We start from the raw sequence: 21,057 nt of genomic DNA on the forward strand, positions 1-21,057 counted from the left end.
AGCTCTATCACAGCAAAACCTCTGACTAACACATCCACTATTTTAAGCTGTAAAATCTGCACAGTGGTTGCATCCAGACTATACAGCACCCTGGATCGTGAAATACACGGAAATGGGTCGGAATTTGAAAAGCGATCACCTCGTAACAGCTCAGTGGAGAGACTCTGTGAGGAGCTGGACACTAGAAACTACAGTTAAATTGTATTTGGGCCATACACTTAATTTTATTCCACTTTGGTTAAGCTTTGAATATAGTTTCTTAGCTATATTATAAAATGTTCCTCGAGGGCGCTGTATTTTTTTCGGATTCTAATACTGATAATGGAAATGAACTGCAAGTTATTGAAAATAAAACGTACCCGAAGCGGGAAAAAAATGATTCATTTATTCAAACTTTTTATATTGGATATACTTATTTTGACTGCATGACAAAACTTTAAGAGCAATTTTTGTACTACAATTTTCAATCAATTGCAAAAACCAGACGTTTGCGGGAGGGGCGGGGGGAGAAGCATCATTTTTTTTTTTCTTGGAAGTGTGCCCATCAAAACTAAACTTAATCAGGAAAATTAAAATACACATTCACTAAGAGCACACATTTCCTAATGTCAGTCCCAGACCTGAGTACTTTCTGGTTCTACACCAAACCCAAAATCTGCATAGCTGGAAACAAATGTACATAGTTAAAATGATTCCGGAGACTGAAGTTATATTATGTGATTTAAAGCGTGTGTACCGGGAATCATTTTATTCCACTAATTTTTTTTTAAATACAAAAAAGTCATTTTAAAATATTTAAGATGTTTATTTATTACTTAAACCTCTTTGACTGATGAAATAAAACCATTAAGGGACTACGCAGGGATAAGAGGATGCTTTTACAAACCAACAGCAACAGTATGAAGTTGAATGGTGTATTAAGAGCTTCTGTATACACAACAGCTGGCAGAGATGGAAAAACCCTTGCAAAAATACAAGTTCACAGCATGCACACTGCATGATTTGTGTATGTTTTCCATTAGCAATTCCTCTAAGTATTCTGTATATAACACTGGCACTGCAGGAAGAAGAAAAATTGAGGCAGCCCTTATTGACACGTTTTCAAAGAAAATACATAGAAAAGAAAACACTCAAGATTTTGTCCTATCTTTTACTGTCCAGTACAATATAAGTAAAATCAACCTTGAGGGATGGGATTTATTTCTTCCTGCTTGCAGTCCTCCCATAGTCTATTTTACATGACGGGTTTTACCACATCAATAATCTTGGAAATAGACTATTAGCACAGCGTGTTGAATAATCCCTGTTTTGAGATATTTTGCATTACGCCTTCTTATTGGATTTTAATGCTTTGGGGAAAAAAAGTTGGTACATTTCATACAGAACAAATTACCTTTCTTGATAACAGATCCCCTCAATCCCCACCACCATCCCAAACACAAAGTGAAATGGGAAGAATTTTTACTCAAAACTGCCCACAATGTTAATACTTCGAATCTCTTTTTTGGCTTCGGTTTAAGCAGCTCACCGAGATAAATTGCTTTTAATGGAATACTTTCATGCTTACAAATTGAACGACCACAAGTGAATGAATAGCCCATTTTAGTCCCCCAATTGTTGAGGAATAGCCTTTAAGCAGCCCCCATTCTTTTTTTATTATTATTTCTTGGCCTTTTCCATGCAGCGTGCTGCAAACGGGCATCTAAATAGTTTCTTTGCGTCGGGAACTGAAACATCTTGAATGCTCAAACTGTATTTTTATGAGTGCCTTGAGACCCTAAATTTTAGTGGTCTATTAAATGCCAGCAATTTCATGCTGCCTTGCATAAAACAGCATTCACATATTACAGCACAGTGGTTCCATAGCTACATTATATTTTTCCCCTCAAAAAATACAAGTTTGGGGTAGTCTACTTAAAATAATATACTTTCAAGCCATAATATTTTTTTCTGCGCCTTCCCACGCAAATCTGTATTATTGAATTGCACATAGAACTTGTTGAAAATGAAAGCATTTTGAAGAATATCTTTTAAGCTACCTAGAAAAAAAAAAAAAGACACGCGAAAGGCCCTTATCCTCCAGTACATACAGCAGTCTAACCTAAGACGAATAAATGATTGAATGGTCATTAATGTTCAACAGACAAAAACATTTATTTTTTAAAAAACATTTCCCACATATCTCCCAAGGCGAGGTCTTCATAACAAGGAATGCTGATGAACACTATCTTCCCCGAGCTAAACTGCTGGTTATATATAGATTTGTCAGCCCAAGAAGCACAGATTTATTTTATACATTTCTGACTTGGGCTTTTCCTAGAAGTACTATTTCCACCACCTCCAATGTTAAGACTATTTATTCCTTTACCTGGCAACGTTATCCTTTTCAAAAAGAAGTCCAGTCCTACAGTTTGTTTGTACTGTTTCCCAAAAGCTTCTTGTGCAAAGCGTATAGCTAAGGAGGTCTAAAAAATAAAACACACAATCATATCAAGTGAATTTTATATTTTAAAAGTAGTGAACCATATGAAAGATGAACTAATTCAATCTTGGGAAGAGCTGGCAGAAGGAAATCAAGGAGAGTTCAGGGGGTGGGGGGAAGAGAAAAAAAGGTTGGGTAAGATCCTTACTTGGTAAATTCCACTTGCCAACTGCTCTCACATCAGAAAGGGCACGGACAAAATTCATCTCTGCAGTTTTTTGAGTAATAATAATAATGGAATTTGTTAAGAGCTTCCTATGCGACAAGCACTGTTCTAAGCAATGGGGAAGATGCAACATAATCAAGTCACACACACTCCCTGTCCCACACAGGGCTCACAGTTTACGTAGAAAGGAGAACAGGTATTTAAACCCCATAATACAGATAAAGTAACTGAGGCACAGAGAAGTTAAGTGACCTGCCCAGAGTCACACAAAAGGCACACGGCAGACCCAGGATTAGAACCCAGGTCCTCTGACTCCCAGGGATATGCTCTTTTCACTAGGCTACACTGCTAAAAGTGCATTACGTTCACTTACTCATATTAGTTGAATAAAGACAAGTAAATATGAGAGTGACCTCCACCTCTGTCCGTTCAATACTGATAATGACAAAATTCTACACGCATTTTCTGAGGCTGTAGATATTCTACCTTGATAAGATGGTTACAGAACAGGAAATGAGAAAAATGCAACCTGCTTCCAGAAGGATTTTCAAATACTGAAATTACATGTTACAATTAAAAAAAAAATTCATCCTTCAGAGACCAGAGTTCAATTACAGCGGTCTGAATGAGCTTTTGTTTTTCTTAATCCTGTCCAGTTCGGACAGTCCGTGTTATTAAGGCCTATAAAATAGGAAGACAGCAGATTTTTGAAATGTTTGCTTTAAATTCTCAACACAGTCATTTTAAAAATTTAGTTTGTTCAAATTTGGCAAAATTTAAGGCATGAGCACATAGACAAAAAACAAGATAGCCACGGATGCTGGATCTGTCCTTTTTTTAGGAATCGAATCATAAGATCCAACTCAAAAAATCAGAGGCTTTCTTTCAGGAGTCTATTTCTAAATGAAAGAATTCACCCGGCTCATGAAGTTAACTGCTAATCATTTTTTAGCATTTTACACTTAACATCCTTATTTGTTCAATTCCAAATGGGAGTACTGCTAATCATTTTTTAGCATTTTACACTTAACATCCTTATTTGTTCAATTCCAAATGGGAGTAAAATGATATTTCCACTAAGTCCCAAAATTGGGAAAAGGAGACTCCACTCTGAAGCATTAAAAATTAAAACTACCCTCACCAGCCCTTCTGGCAACAAAGCCTGAGACATCCAAGAAAAGCACTGCAGAAATAAAACTTGGCCGAATTTCAATAAACAAATTGCACTTAGTCTGAAAACATTTTCCAGTACAATAGATATTTTTATTATTTGGATGCAACGAATAATTCAAAAAGGACCATTCTTTTCGTAATACAAACGGGTCAGCAATGATAAAAGAGCCGACAAATAAAACTACCGCGAGAGAAGCGGTAATACTGTTTGTTTCTGACAGTTCCTCAACCTCATCAATAACTAGCTTAGCATACTCTGAGGAATCATCAGTACAGGAATTCCGAACCTTAATGGAAAAAAAATCGGTCAACTGTACCTGCTATCGTTATAGATACAAGTTTATGACATTTTCCATATTGTACGCTGAAATACCTACGGTTAAAAAAAATCTGACTGATACTGTTTCATACATTTATTATGCTTTTCATTTTCACGCAAGTTTTTCAAACCAATTTATAAATATTCATTACGTCTCGCCGAACTCCTGTCAGCTCAGGATATATAAAACATAAAGTGCACTCTGAGGCCCCTTTTTCTCTGTGATTACGATCTTCCCTTCAACAAATGGGCTTTTAGATTTTAATGCCCACTCTATTTTGTAGTGAAAAGCTAGCAATGTAAGGCTGTGACTAAATGCATCCTGACAAGAGCATATAGACGAGTGGCAAACCATGCCCGGACATCTTCTACCAAAGGCAAAAAGCCGATCAATTTATCATCCCAAGGAATCTCCTCTTAACATACCTGGAAGTGTTAACTGAATTCTATCTCAACCCCAACAAAAAAAACTTAACTTCCTTATATGATGGCATTTATTATGATGGCATTTATTAAGTGCTTACTATGTGCAAGGCCCTGTTCTAAGCGCTGGGGAGGTTACCAGGTGATCAGGTTGTCCCTCAGGGGGCTCACAGTCTTAATCCCCATTTTACAGATGAGGTAACTGAGGCACAGAGAAGTTAAGTGACTTGCCCAAAGTCACACAGCTGACAATTGGCAGAGCCGGGGTTTGAACCCATGACCTCTGACTCCAAAGCCCGGGCTCTTTTCACTGAGCTATGCTGCTTCTCTACATATCCATCTCCAACAGGTAAGAATCTAATCGACTTCCCCGGTGGAGAGAGACTGGGCCTGATCGTCAGAGGACTTGGGTTCTAATCCTAGCTCTGCCACCTGTCTGCTGTGTGACCTTGGGCAAGTCACTTGACTTCTCTGTGCCTCAGTTACCTCATCTGCAAAATGGTATTAAGACTGTGATCCCCAGGAGGGACATGGACTGTGTCCAATCTGGTCTTGGACCTACCCCGACACTCAGAAGAGTGCCAGGAATTTTTTAAAAACTAAATTAAAATTAAAATAAAGTACCATTTAAAAAAAGAAACAACCGAAACACTTTCATTTCCTTATTTAACGTTTCCTACATACAGACACTTTTCACACCTGGAGTAATTCTAATAAATAAATGTGTTTCGTCAAAGTGTACAGTACAAAAAAAAGAATATTTAGCCTAGTGGAAAGAGCACGGGCCTGGGAATCAGAGGACCTGGGTTCTAATCCCAGCTCTGCCACCTGCCTGCTGCATAAATTTGGATGTCACATTTATTCTGAGCCTCAGTTTCCACATCTGCAAAATAAAACTTGTTCTTCCTCCCTCTCAGTCTGTGAGCCCTACATGAGACAGGGATTATGTCTGACCTGATTATCTTGCATTTACTCCAGCACTTAGTGCAATGCTCGGCGCCCAGTAAGGGCTTAACAAATATCACAATTATTATTATTACCTTGATATAATGAAATCTGACAGTACACTATGAACCCTTAAATATAATTTTGAAGGAATAACTGTTTGCAACTTCATCTTAGTTTCAAGTTATATTTCCAATAATGAAAAATCTCTGCTCTCTAGCAACAGTCACACCTGCTTCTAAATTGCTCTTCACAGGGTAGAGCAGAAACTGTTGTTCTTGAACCTCAACCTTAAACCTCTTCCAACAGGAAAGTTCAACTGGTGTTGGAAAATCCAAACAAAGGGTGAGAAACAGGAATAGAAAAGGAAACTTGTGATTGGGAGGGAAATGAGAAAGAGAACTAGATTAGTGAGAGAGAGAAATGGATGAACAAATATGACGACGGACAAATATGACTTTATGATCATTTCAAAAGAACACATTCTTCCTAATTGAGGAGCAGTGGGATCTACTAGAAAGAGCACGGGCCTGGGAATCAGAGGACCTGGGTTCTAATCCTGGCTCCATCATTTGCCTGCTGTGTGTCCTTGGAGAATCATTTAACTTCTCTGTGCCTCAGTTTCCTCATCTATAAAATGGGAATTCAATCCCTCTTCTTCCTCCTACTTACACTATGAGCCCCATGTAGGGCAGGGAATGTGTCCAACATGATTACCTTGAATCTACTCCAGTGCTCAGAACGCTGCTTGACACACAAAAAGCATTTTACAAATACCTCCATTATTATTATAATTACAAAAAAATTGTGACAGAGGAAAAGGGTGTTAGGATTAACCACTGTTGGGTAGGGACCGTCTCTATATGTTGCCAATTTGTATTTCCCAAGCGCTTAGTACAGTGCTCTGCACACAGTAAGTGCTCAATAAATACGATTGATTGATTAAAAGGCATGCATTAAAAGTAAAGAATGGAAAGGTGAAAAGTGAACTTAGACCAGTATCCTTCAATCAAAGGTATTTATTAAACATTTACTATGAGCACAGCACTGTTCTAAGCACTTGGGAGAGTATAATACAACCATAAACTCATTCTGGGCAGGGAGTGTGTCTGTTTATTTTTGCATTGTACTCTCCTAAGTGTTCAGTACAGTGCTCTGCCACAGCAAGTGCTCAATAAATGCTACTGAATGAATGAATACAATAGAATTAGCAGAAACCTTCCCTGCCCGCAATGAGCTAACAGTCAATACGACACTGAGCCGCTACACTTGTGCTACATAACCCTCGCTAAGCGATCCATAAAAACGTTTCGAACACGGGTGGCTGAAGGTGCTTGGGAAATCATAATTTACTATAAAACTTTAAGGTGATGGTGGTTTAAATGAAGACCATAAGGGTATGCAGATTTGTTTTTCGCTTTTTCAAAAATCCATCCATCTCAATCATTTTGGGACTTCATGAGAAAATGTGCTGGAGAAGAACATTTCATATGCAGCAGTAAAAGGAGTGAGGCAGTGTGCCAAATTCCTCCCTTCCCAATAGATCTTCTTCTACTAATCAAAGGGGATCAAACTCTTTCCATCCTGCTCCAAAAAAAAAATCACTTACAGACAATAAACCACATTATGTCTGATAAAGCAGAAATGGAGAGGGGAAGAGGACCATGGGCTCGAGAGTCGGAAGGTCACGGGTTCTAATCCCAGCTCCGCCACGCATCTGCTGTGTAACCTTGGGCAAATCACTTCACTTCTCTGGGCCTCAGTTACCTCATCTGTCAAATGGGGACTGAGACTATGAGCCCCAAGTGGGACAGGCACTGTGTTCATCCTGATTAACTTGTATCTACCCCAGGGCTTAGAACAGTGCTCAGCACATGGTAAGTGCTTAACAAGTACCGGAATTATTATTATTATTAACTGAGAAGCAGCATGGTCAAGTGGATACAGCACAGACCTGGGAATCAGAAGGACCTGGGTTCTAATGCCAGCTCCACCACTTGTCTGCTGTGTGACCTTGGGCAAGTCACTTAACTTCTCTGTGCCTCAGTTACCTCACCTGCAAAATGGGGATTAAGACTGTGAGCCCCACGTGGGACATGGGCTGTGTCCCACCTGATTAATTTGTATCTACCCAAGCACTTTGTACAGTGTCTGGTGCATAGTAAGCGCTTAATAAATACCATTATTAAAATAAAAAAAACAAACAGGAAGAGTAGAGGGAGGAGGAGAAGGGAAGAGGGAGGGAAAGGAGAAAAAGGGGGGGAAATGGGGCAGACACAGCATTCCAAAATCATACATTCAAACCTGAAACTGATTTTTTAAAAAACCCTTGCTGTGGGGCCTCAAACTTAAAATTGAGGTTTGCTGGCAAGAAGAATCCTGCAAGGAGGTATCACCTGCCTGCACCGGAGTACCATTCATTCATTCAATCATATTTATTGAGTGCTTACTGTGTGCAGGGCACTGTACTAAGCGCTTGGAAAGCACAATTCGGCAACAAATAGAGACAATCCCTACCCAATGGTATCACAGTCCAGAAAGGGGGAGACAGACAACAAAACAGCTAGTGGACAGGCATCAATAGCGTCAATGTAAATAAAACACATCATTAATAAAATAAATATGTACATATACACAAAAGTGCTGTGGGGCGGTGGGGGGGGTTGAACAGACGGAGGGAGTAGGGGCGATGGGGAGGGAAGGAGGAGCAGGGGAAAGTGTGGGAAGGCCTCCTGGAGGAGGTGAGCTCTCAGTAGGGCTTTGAAAGGAGGAAGAGAGCTGGTTTGGCGGATTTGTGGAGGGAGGGCATTTCAGGCCAGGGGGAGGACGTGGGCTGGGGGTCGACGGCGGGACGGGTGAGAAGGAGGCACGGTGAGGAGGTTAGCGGCAGCAGAGGAGCGGAGGGTGCGGGCTGGGCTGGAGAAGGAGAGAAGGGAGGGGAGGTAGGAGGGGGTGAGGTGATGGACAGCCTTGAAGCCCAGGGTGAGGAGTTTTTGCTTCATGCAAAGGTTGATAGGCAACCACTGGAGATTTCTTAGGAGGGAGGTAACATGCCCACAGCGTTTCTATAAAAAGACAATCAGGGCAGCAGAGTGAAGTATAGACTGAAGCGGGGAGAGACAGGAGGTTGGGAGATCAGCCAAGCAGCGTGGCCTAGTGGAAAGAGCACAGGCCTGGGAATCAGGAGGTCATGGGTTCTAATGCCGGCTCCACCACGTCTGCTTGTGTGATCTTGGGCAAGTCACTGAACTTCTCTGAACCTCAGTTACCTCATCTGTAAAATGGGGATTAAGACTGTGAGCCCCACGTGGGACCACTTGATCACCTTGTATCCACCCCCAGCGCTTAGAACAGTGCTCTGCACATAGTAAGCGCTTAACAAATGCCATTATAAAAAATCAGGAGGTCAGGGGTTCTAATGCCGGCTCCACCACATGTCTGCTATGTGATCTTGGGCAAGTCACTTCACTTCTCTGTGCCTCGGTTACCTCATCTGGAAAATGGGGAGTACGACTGTGGGACAAGGACTGCGTCCAACCTGACTACCTTGTTCTACCCCCAGGGCTTAGAACAGCACTTAACAAGTACCATAATTATTATTATTATTTGGGACAGGGATTGTGTCCAACTGGATTAGCTTGTATCTACCCCGGTGCATGGTGCATAGTAAGCACTTAAACATCACTCTATTTATTTATTTTACTTGTACCTATCTATTCTATTTATTTTATTTTGTTAGTATGTTTGGTTTTGTTCTCTGTCTCCTCCTTCTAGACTGTGAGCCCACTGTTGGGTAGGGACCGTCTCTATATGTTGCCAGCTTGTACTTCCCAAGTGCTTAGTACAGTGCTCTGCACACAGTAAGCGCTCAATAAATACGATTGACTGATTGATTGATTGATTGATCACAAATGCTATCAGTAGTATTATTAGCCATCTCCAAAGAAAGGAAGGCCCAGAACTGCAGGGTTGATGCTGACCACCCAGTGAGTTGGACTACCTCGGGGGAGCCCGGTGGCCACACTAGAGGCCCCAGTGAAGACGATCATCACAGAGCCCCTCAACTGGGCAAGTGGGCATGGAAAGCACTTGGCCACTATGGGAAGAGCGGACGGTCAATGAGGGGCGAGGGACATGGGGGTAAGGTGAGGAGAGGCAAGCAAAACCGCTTGGGGTTGGCGTGAGGGGGCAGGGGGAGATCCGAAACAATAATTGCGGTATTGATTGAGCGCTTACTGTGTGCCAGGTACTGTACTAAGCGCTGGGGTGGATACAATCAAACCAGGTTGGACACCGTCCCTGTCCCACATGGAGCGCACAGTCTCAATCCCCATTTGACAGACGAGGGAACTGAGACTCAGAGAAGTGAAGTGGCTTGGCCATGGTCACGCAGCAGACAAGTGGCAGAGCGGGGATTAGAACCCAGGCCCGGGCTCCATCCACTAGGCCACGCTGCTTCTCTGATGGTTGGGGGCAGTGGGGGGATCTGAGGAGGAATGTTGCAGGCAAGGGGCGGTGAGGGAGGCCCACAAAACCACCTGGTGAGGAGGAGGGGAGGGGGAGAGATCCCAAACGGATTGCTCATTCATTCAATCTTATTTATCAAGCACTTCCTGCATGCAGAGCACTGTACTAAGCGCTTGTTGGGGGGCAATGGCGGGCTCTGCGGAGGACTGCTGGAGCCGGGTGAGGGAGGCCCACAAAGCCGCCTGGGGTTGGCGTGAGGAGGAGCGGGAAGGCGATCCCGAAAAGACTGTCCATTCATTCAGTCCTGTTTATCAAGCACTTCCTGCGTGCAGAGCATCATCATCATCATCAATCGTATTTATTGAGCGCTTACTATGTGCAGAGCACTGTACTAAGCGCTTGGGAAGTACAAATTGGCAACATATAGAGACAGTCCCTACCCAACAGTGGGCTCACAGTCTAAAAGGGGGAGACAGAGAACAAAACCAAACATACTAACAAAATAAAATAAATAGAATAGATATGTACAAATAAAATAAATAAATAAATAAATAGAGTAAAAAAAATATGTACAAACATATATACATATATACAGGTGCTGTGGGGAAGGGAAGGAGGTAAAATGGGGGGGATGGAGAGGGGGACGAGGGGGAGAGGAAGGAAGGGGCTCAGTCTGGGAAGGCCTCCTGGAGGAGGTGAGCTCTCAGCAGGGCCTTGTACTCAGCAGAGCACTGTACTAAGCGCTTGCTGGGGGGCAATGTTGGGCTCTGAGGTGAAATGTTGGGGCCGGCTGAGGAGAGGCCCATAGAACCACCTAGGGTTGGCGTGAAGGGGAGAGATCCCAAATGGATTGTTCATTCATTCAATCCTATCTATCAAACACTTTCTGTGTGCAGAGCACTGTACTAAGCAATTGTTGGGGGGCAATGGTGGGCTCTGAGGAGGACTGTTAGGGGTGAGAGGTGGGTGAGGAAATGCCCACAGAACCACCTGAGGTTGGCGTGGGGGGAAAAAACTGGGGAAATCCGAAAAGGATTGTCCATTCACTCACTCCTATTTATTAAGCACTTCCTTTGTGTAGAGCACTGTACTAAGCGCTTGTTGGCGGGTGGGGGGCAATGGCGGGCTCTGAGGGGGGCCCACAAAACCGCCTGGGATTGGCATGACGGGGAAAGGAGGGAGACAGATCCCAAACAGATTGTCTATTCATTCAATTCTACTTATTAAGCGCTTCCTACGTGCAGGGCACTGCACTAAGCGCTTGTTGGGGGGGCAATGGCAGGTTCTGAAGAGAAATGCTGGGGCCGGCTAAGGAGAGGCCCACAAAACCGCCTGCAGTTGGTGTGAGGGGCAGAGATCCCAAATGGATTGTCCATTCATTCAATCCTATTTACTAAGTGTTTACAGTGTGCAGAGCACTGTACTAAGTGCCTGCTGGGAGGCATTGGTGAGCTCTGAGGAGAAATGCTGGGGCCGTTTGATGAGAGGCCCAGAAAACCGCCTGGGGTTGGCATGAGGGGGAGAGATCCCAAATGAATTATCCATTCATTCCTATTTACTAAGCGTTTACAGTGTGCAGAACACTGTAGTAAGCGCTTGCTGGGGGGGCATTGGCGGGCGCTGAGGAGAGATGTTGGGGCCTGCTGAGAGGAGGCCCAGAGAACTGCCTGGGGTTGGGGTGAGGGGGAGGGATCCCAAATGAATTATCCATTCATTCCTATTTACTAAGCGTTTACAGTGTGCAGAGCGTTTGCTGTACTAAGCGCTTGCTGCGGGGCATTGGCAGGCTCTGAGGAGAGATGTTGGGGCCGGCTGAGAGGAGGCCCAGAGAACCGCCTAGGGTTGGGGTGAGGGATCCCAAATGAATTACCCATTCATTCCTATTTACTAGGAGTTTACAGTGTGCAGGGCACTGTACTAAGCGCTTGCTTGGGGCATTGGTGGGCTCTGAGAAGAAATGTTGGGGCCGGTTGAGGGGAGGCCCAGAGAACCGCCTGGGGTTGGCGTGAGAGGGAGAGATCCCAAATGAATTATCCATTCATTCCTATTTACTAAGCGCTTACAGTGTGTAGAGCACTGTACTAAGCGCTTGCTGGGGGGCACTGGCAGCTCTGAGGAGAGACGTTGGGGCCGGCTGAGGAGAGGCCCACAAATCCACCTGCGGCTGGTGTGAGGGGGAGAGATCCCAAATGGATTGTCCACTCATTCAATCCTATTTACTAAGCGTTTACTGTGTGCAGAGCACTGTACTAAGCGCTTGCTGGGGGGCATTGGCGGGCTCTGAGGAGAAACGTTGGGGCCGGCTGAGGAGAGGCCCACAAATCTGGCTGCGGTTGGTGTGAGGGGGAGAGATCCCAAATGGATTGTCCATTCATTCAATCCTATTTACAAAGCGTTTACTGTGTGCAGAACACTGTACTAAGCGCTTGCTGGGGGGCACTGGCGGGCTCTGAGGAGAAACGTTGGGGCCGGCTGAGGAGAGGCCCACAAAACCGCCCGGGGTTGGCGTGAGGGGGAGAGATCCCAAATGAATTATCCATTCATTCCTATTTACTAAGCGTTTACAGTGTGCAGAGCACTGTACTAAGCGCTTGCTGGGGGGCAATGGTGGGCTCTGAGGAGAAATGTTGGGGCCGGCTGAGGAGAGGCCCATAGAACCGCCTGGGGTTGGCGTGAGGGGGAGAGATCCCAAATAAATTATCCATTCATTCCTATTTACTAAGCGTTTACTGCATGCAGAGCACTGTACTAAGCGATTGCTGGGCTCTGAGGAGAAATGTTGGGGCCGGCTGAGAGGCCCACAAAACCGCCTTGGGTTGGCATGAGGGGGAGAGATCCCAAATGTATTATCCATTCATTCGATCCTATTTACTAAGCGTTTACAGTGTGCAGAGCACTGTACTAAGCGCTTGCTGGGGGGCAATGGTGGGCTCTGAGGAGAAATGCTGGGGCCGGCTGAGGGGAGGCTCAGAGAACCGCCTGGGGTTGGAGTGAGGGGGAGAGATCCCAAATAAATTATCCATTCATTCCTATTTACTAAGCGTTTACAGTGTGCAGAGCTCTGTAGTAAGCGCTTGCTGGGGGGCAATGGCGGGCTCTGAGGAGAAACGTTGGGGCCGGCTGAGGAGAGGCCCACAAAACCGCCTGGGGTTGGCGTGAGGGGGAGAGATCCCAAATGAATTATCCATTCATTCCTATTTACTAAGCGCTTACAGTGTGTAGAGCACTGTACTAAGCGCTTGCTGGAGGCCAATGGCGGGCTCTGAGGAGAGATGTTGGGGCCGTGTGGTCTGCACCGACTAAGCGCTCAATACGATTGAATGAATGAATGAATCAATCAATCAATAGTATTTATTGAGCACTTACTGTGTGCAGAGCACTGTACTAAGCGCTTGGGAAGTACAAGTTGGCAACACACAGAGACAGTCCCTACCCAACAGTGGGCTCACAGTCTAAAAGGGGGAGACAGACAACAAAACCAAACATACTAACAAAATAAAATAAATAGAATAGATATGTACAAGTAAAATAGAGTAATAAATATGTACAAATTAGAGAAGCAGCGTGGCTCAGTGGAAAAAGCACGGGCTTTGGAGTCAGAGGTCATGGGTTCAAATCCCGGCTCCACCACTTCATCATCATCAATCGTATTTATTGAGCGCTTACCGTGTGCAGAGCACTGTACTAAGCGCTTGGGAAGTACAAGTTGGCAACATATAGAGACGGTCCCTACCCAACAGTGGGCTCCCTTGTCAACTGTGTGACTTTGGGCCAGTCACTTCACTTCTCTGGGCCTCAGTTCCCTCCTCTGTAAAATGGGGATGAAGACTGTGAGCCCCACGTGGGACAACTTGATCCCCTTGTAAATTCCCCAGCGCTTAGAACAGTGCTCAGCACATAGTAAGCGCTTAATAAATGCCATTATTATTATAGACAGGTGCTGTGGGGAAGGGAAGAATGTCTCCCCCTTCTAGCCTGTGAGCCCACTGTCGGGTTGGGACCGTCTCTATATGTTGCCAACTTGGGACTTCCCAAGCGCTTAGTACAGTGCCCTGCACGCAGTAAGCGCTCAATATGACTGAATCAATCAATCGTATTTAGTGAGCGCCTGCTTAGTACAGTGCTCTGCACACAGTAAGCGCTCAATACGACTGAATCAATCAATCAATCACGCTGAGAAACAGCGTGGCTCAGTGGCAAGAGCCCGGGCTTTGGAGTCAGAGGTCATGGGTTCGAATCCCGGCTCCACCAACTGTCAGCTGGGTGACTTTGGGCAAGTCACTTCGCTTCTCTGGGCCTCAGTTCCCTCATCCGTAAAATGGGGATGAAGGCTGCGAGCCCCCCGTGGGGCCACCTGATCACCTTGTAACCTCCCCAGCGCTTAGAACAGTGCTTTGCACATAGTAAGCGCTTAATAAATGTCAAAAAAAAATCGTACTTATTGAGCGCTTACTGTGTGCGGAGCACTGTACTAAGCGCTTGGGAAGTCCAAGTTGGCAACATACTGAATCAATGAATGGTGCCAATTTGTACTTCCCAAGCGCTTAGTACAGTGCTGCGCACACAGTAAGCGCTCAATAAATACGATTGATGATGATGATGATGATGATGATGAATGAACGTGGTGGGGGAGGGGCGTGCTGGGATGATGAGAGGGATTCGGGGCAGAGGACGGGCTGCGAGCCCGTTGCTGGGGAGGGGGGGCCGTCTCTATCTGCTGCCGACTTATAATAATAATAATAATAATGATGATGATGACATTTATTAAGCGCTTACTATGTGCCAAGCACTGTACTTCCCAAGCGCTTAGTACAGTGCTCTGCACACAGCGAGCGCTCAGTAAGTACGACGGAGGGAGTGAGAGGGGGCGCGCGCTCACGAGAGGGGACGCGCGCGCTCACGAGAGGGGACGCGCGCGCTCACGAGAGGGGACGCGCGCGCTCACGAGAGGGGACGCGCGCGCTCACGAGAGGGGACGCGCGCGCTCACGAGAGGGGACGCGCGCGCTCACGAGAGGGGACGCGCGCGCTCACGAGAGAGGACGCGCGCGCTCACGGGGGGGCGCGCTCACGGGGGGACACGCGCGCGCTCACGGGGGAGGGGACGCGCGCGCTCACGGGCCGAGCCGCCTGGGGCTGACCTTCCCGGACGCGCCGTCGCCCAGCACCGCAATTTTCATGTGGCGATCGTGGCCGTCCTCCTCCGAGTCGGACATGGCGGGAAAGGACGGCGCCCAGGGTCGGCGGCCTCAGCGGCTCACTCGCCGGCCGCCATCTTGCCGGCCCCTCACGCCCCCCGCCCCGGCCGCTGTCACTACGGGGGGAGATACCACCGTCGGGACCGGCGCGGGGGGGGACGGGACGGGGAGAGCGAGGGGGGAAGCCGGGAACCTTCGTTTAAGGACTCGGGAATGGTGCCACATAATCAATAATTATCATTATTAATAAAGAGAGAGGATTGACGTGGGTGCCGGCTCCGAGGAGGCCGGGGAGGGACGGGGGGGGAGAAAGGCGTCCCCTATTTGAATGGTTCGGTCCGCCGGTGACGTCACGGGGCTGCGGTAACTAAGGGGAGGGGTCAGAGGTCAGAGGGGGCGGGGCCTGTTGCTAAGCCGCCGAAGGCCGTTGCTAGGGGAATCGCTCTGGGCGCGCGAGAGCGTTGTAATCAATCAATCAATCAATCAATCAATCGATCGTATTGATTGAGCGCTTACTATGTGCAGAGCACTGTACTAAGCGCTTGGGAAGTCCAAGTTGGCAACATATAGAGACGGTCCCTACCCAACAGTGGGCTCACAGGCTAAAAGGGGGAGACGGAGAACAAAACCAAACATACTCACAAAATCATCATCATCATCAATCGTATTGATTGAGCGCCTACTGTGTGCAGAGCACTGTACTAAGCGCTTGGGAAGTACACATTGGCAACATGTAGAGGCGGTCCCCACCCAACAGTGGGCTCACAGGCTAAAAGGGGGAGACGGAGGACAAAACCAAACGTACTAACAAAATAAAATAAATAGGATCGATATGGACAAGTAATATGAATAAATAAATAAATAGAGTAATAAATATGTACAAGCATATATCCATATATACAGGTGCTGTGGGGAAGGGAAGGAGGTAAGATGGGGGGATGGAGAGGGGGAATCGTATTTATTGAGCGCTTACTGTGCGCGGAGCACTGTGCTAAGCGCTTGGGAAGTCCAAGTTGGCAACATTCATTCGTTCAATCAGCTGTGTGACTTTGGGCAAGTCACTTAACTTCTCTGGGCCTCAGTTCCCTCATGGGGATTAAAAACTGTGACGCCCCCCCCACCGTGGGACAACCTGATCACCTTGTAATCTCCCCAGCGCTTAGAACAGTGCTTTGCACAGAGTAAGCGCTTAAGAAATGCCATCATCATCGTTTATTGAGCGCTCAATAAATACAATTGATTGATTGATTGAGCGCTTACTGTGTGCGGAGCACTGTACTAAGCGCTTGGGAAGTCCAAGTTGGCAACATTCATTCGTTCAATCAGCTGTGTGGGGCAAGTCGCTTAACTTCTCTGGGCCTCAGTTCCCTCATGGGGATTAGAAACTGTGAGGCCTCCCCCGTGGGACAACCTGATCACCTTGCAATCTCCCCAGCGCTTAGAACAGTGCTTTGCACAGAGTAAGCGCTTAAGAAATGCCATCATCATCGTTTATTGAGCGCTCAATAAATACAATTGATTGATTGATTGAGTGAGCGCTTACTGTGTGCAGAGCACTGTACTAAGCGCTTGGGAAGTCCAAGTTGGCAACATTCACTCATTCAATCAGATGTGTGACTTTGGGCAAGTCACTTAACTTCTCTGGGCCTCAGTTCCCTCATGGGGATTAAAAACTGTGAGGGCCCCCCCCCCCGTGGGACAGCCTGATCACCTTGCAATCTCCCCAGCGCTTGGAACAGTGCTTTGCACAGAGTAAGCGCTTAAGAAATGCCATCATCATCATCATTTATTGAGCGCTCAATAAATACAATTGATTGATTGATTGATTGAGCGCTTACTGTGTGCAGAGCACTGTGCTAAGCGCTTGGGAAGTCCAAGTTGGCAACATTCATTCATTCAATCAGCTGTGTGACTTTGGGCAAGTCACTTAACTTCTCTGGGCCTCAGTTCCCTCATGGGGATTAAAAACTGTGAGGCCCCCCACCGTGGGACAGCCTGATCACCTTGCAATCTCCCCAGCGCTTAGAACAGTGCTTTGCACAGAGTAAGCGCTTAAGAAATGCCATCATCATCATCATTTATTGAGCGCTCAATAAATACAATTGATTGATTGATTGATTGAGCGCTTACTGTGTGCAGAGCACTGTACTAAGCGCTTGGGAAGTCCAAGTTGGCAACATTCATTCATTCAATCAGCTGTGTGACTTTGGGCAAGTCACTTAACTTCTCTGGGCCTCAGTTTCCTCATGGGGATTAAAAACTGTGAGCCCCCCCCCCCCCCCCCCCGTGGGACAACCTGATCACCTTGCAATCTCCCCAGCGCTTAGAACAGTGCTTTGCACAGAGTAAGCGCTTAAGAAATACCATCATCATCGTTTATTGAGCGCTCAATAAATACAATTGATTGATTGAGCGCTTACTGTGTGCAGAGCACTGTACTAAGCGCTTGGGAAGTCCAAGTTGGCAACATAGACGGTTCCTACCCAACAGCGGGCTCAGTCTAGAAGGGGGAGGCAGACAACAAAACGAAATATATTAACAAAATAAAATAAATAGGATATGTACAAGTAAAATAAATAGAGTAATAAATACGTGCAAATATATACAGGTGCTGTGGGGAAGGGAAGGAGGTAAGGCGGGGGGGGATGGAAGAGGGAATCGAATGATTCATTCAATCATTCAATTGTATTTTTTGAGCGCTTACTGAGTGCAGAGCACTGTACTAAGCGCTTGGGAAGCCCAAGTTGGCAACATATAGAGACGGTCCCTACCCAACAGCGGGCTCACAGTCTAGAAAAAACACTGTTCTAAGCGCTGGGGAAGGTTACAAAGTGATAGGGTTGTCCCACAGGGGGCTCACAGTCTTAATCCCCATTTTACAGATGACGGAACTGAGGCACTGAGAAGTGAAGTGACTTGCCCAAAGTCACGCAGCTGACAAGTGACGGAGTGGGGATTCGAACCCATGACCTCTGACTCCAAAGCCCGGGCTCTTTTCACTGAGCCACGCTGCTCCTTGGTGCTTACTGTGTGCAGAGCCCTTTACTAAGCGCTTGGGTAGTACAAGTTGGCAGCATTCATTCATTCATTCAATCGTATTTATTAAGGGCTTACTGTGTGCAGAGCACTGTACTAAGCGCTTGGGAAGTACAAGTTGGCAACATTCATCCAGTCATTCATTCAGTCATATTTATTGAGCACTTACTGTGTGCAGAGCCCTGTACTAAGCGCTTGGGAAGTACAGGTTGGCAACGTGTAGAGACGGTCCCTACCCAACAGTGAGCTCACAGTCTAGAAGGGGGAGACACAGAACAAAGCAAAACATATTAACAAAATAAAATAAATAGAATATGTACAAATAAAATTAATAAATAAATAGAGTACTAAATACGTACAGAAGAGCGAGCTGTAGGAGAACCAGGCAAATAATAATAATGATGATGGTATTTAATAATAGTAATAGTAATGATGGCATTTATTAAGTACTTACTATGCACAAAGCACTGTTCTAAGAGCTGGGGAGGTTACAAGGTGATCAGGTTGTCCCACGTGGGGCTCACAGTCTTCATCCCCATTTTCCATATGAGGGAACTGAGTCACAGAGAAGTGAAAGAAGTGAAGTGCTTTGCCCAAAGTCACACAGCTAACAATTGGCAGAGCCAGGATTTTTTTTTTTTGATGGCATTTATTAAGCACTTACTATGTGCAAAGCACTATTCTAAGCACTGTGGAGGTTACAAGGTGATCAAGTTGTCCCACGTGGAGCTTGCAGTCTTCATCCCCATTTTCCAGATGAGGGAACTGAGGCCCAGACAAGTGAAGTGACTTGCCCAAAGTCACACAGCTAACAATTGGCGGAGCTGGGATTCGAACCCATGACCTCTGACTCCAAAGCCCGTTAAGCGCTTACTATGTGCGAAGCGCTGGGGGGATACAAGGTGATCAGGTTGTCCCACGGGGGGCTCACAGTCTTAGTCCCCATTTTACAGATGAGGGAACTGAGGCCCAGAGAAGTGAAGTGACTTCCCCAAAGTCAAACAGGTGACAAGTGGTGGAGCCGGAATTTGAACCCATGACCTCTGACTCCCAAGAGCCCGGGCTCTTTCCACTGGGCCACGCTGCTTCTCATAGTTTGGCTATGTGCCAAGCACTGTTCTAAGCACTGCAAATGGAGTGGAAGGGCTTTATAAAGGAGAGAGAGAGAGAGAGAGAGAGAGAGAGAGAGAGAGAGAGAGAGAGAGAGAGAGCTCTTTAGGGCCAGGGTGAAGAAGAGTCACCTTAAGCTAATGACAAAATAGCAAACAATAATAAGTATGGGTTTGGTTATTAATAATAATAATTATGGTATTTGTTAAATAATAAATAATAAAATAAATAATAATGGCATTTATTAAGTGTTTATTATGTGCAAAGCACTGTTCTAAGCGCTGGGGAGGTTGCAAGGTGATCAGGTTGTCCCACATGGGGCTCACAGTCTTCATCCCCATTTTACAGATGAGAGAACTGAGGACAATTGAGAATTGAGAACAATTGGCGGAGCTGGGATTTGAACCCATGACCTCTGACTCCAAAGCCCGGGCTCTTTTCACTGAGACAGTCTCTTTTGCAGGCTCCTCCTCCCCCTCCCATTCTCTCACTGTGGGGGTTCCCCAAGGTTCAGTGCTTGGTCCCCTTCTGTTCTCGATCTACACTCTCTCCCTTGGTGACCTCATTCACTCCCACGGCTTCAACTATCATCTCTACGCTGGTGACACCCAGATGTACATCTCTGCCCCTGCTCTCTCCCCCTCCCTCCAGGCTCGCATCTCCTCCTGCCTTCAGGACATCTCCATCTGGATGTCTGCCCACCACCTAAAACTTCACATGTCCAAGAGTGAACTCCTTGTCTTCCCTCACAAACCCTGCCCTCTCCCTGACTTTCCCATCTCTGTTGACGACACTACCATCCTTCCCGTCTCACAAGCCCGCAACCTTGGTGTCATCCTCGTCTCCACTCTCTCATTCACCCCTCACATCCAAGCCGTCACCAAAACCTGCCGGTCTCAGCTCCGCAACATTGTCAAGATCCGCCCTTTCCTCTCCATCCAAACTGCCACCCTGCTCATTCAAGCTCTCATCCTATCCCGTCTGGACTACTGCACCAGCCTTCTCTCTGATCTCCCATCCTCGTGTCTCTCTCCACTTCAATCCATACTTTATGCTGCTGCCCGGATTATCTTTGTCCAGAAACGCTCTGGGCATATTACTCCCCTCCTCAAAAACCTCCAATGGCTACCAATCAATCTGCGCATCAGGCAGAAACTCCTCACCGTGGGCTTCAAGGCTGTCCATCACCTCGCCCCGTCCTACCTCACCTCCCTTCTCTCCTTCTACAGCCCAGCCCTCACCCTCCGCTCCTCCACCGCTAATCTCCTCACCGTACCTCGTTCTCGCCTGTCCCGCCGTCGACCCCCGGCCCACGTCATCCCCCGGGCCTGGAATGCCCTCCCTCTGCCCATCCTCCAAGCTAGCTCTCTTCCTCCCTTCAAGGCCCTGCTGAGAGCTCACCTCCTCCAGGAGGCCTTCCCAGACTGAGCCCCCTCCTTCCTCTCCCCCTCATCCCCCTCTCCATCCCCCCGTCTTACCTCCTTCCTTTCCCCACAGCAACTGTATATACGTATATATGTTTGTACGTATTTATTACTCTATTTATTTATTTATTTATTTTACTTGTACATATCTATTCTATTTATTTTATTTTGTTAATATGTTTTGTTTTGTTCTCTGTCTCCCCCTTCTAGACTGTGAGCCCACTGTTGGGTAGGGACTGTCTCTATATGTTGCCAGCTTGTACTTCCCAAGCGCATAGTACAGTGCTCTGCACACAGTAAGCGCTCAATAAATAT

General features: G+C 46.3%; 1 protein-coding gene across 2 annotated transcripts in view; it reads right to left on the reverse strand.

Annotated features, from left to right (window-relative positions):
• Window positions 1-15,259, reverse strand: part of RAB28 (RAB28, member RAS oncogene family) — a 167,058-nt gene extending 151,799 nt beyond the window's left edge. For both annotated transcript variants that reach the window (XM_038745820.1, XM_038745821.1), the window contains exons 1-2: window positions 15,116-15,259; window positions 2,369-2,465 (exon numbers count right to left, since the gene is read on the reverse strand). In XM_038745820.1, the coding sequence (XP_038601748.1) occupies window positions 2,369-2,465; window positions 15,116-15,190 (172 nt within the window). In that variant the 5' untranslated portion in view covers window positions 15,191-15,259. The remainder of the gene's footprint in view (window positions 1-2,368; window positions 2,466-15,115) is intronic.
• Between the last annotated feature and the right edge of the window lie 5,798 nt (window positions 15,260-21,057).

This window comes from Tachyglossus aculeatus, chromosome 4, assembly GCF_015852505.1.
Source record: "Tachyglossus aculeatus isolate mTacAcu1 chromosome 4, mTacAcu1.pri, whole genome shotgun sequence".
Lineage (NCBI taxonomy): Eukaryota > Metazoa > Chordata > Mammalia > Monotremata > Tachyglossidae > Tachyglossus > Tachyglossus aculeatus.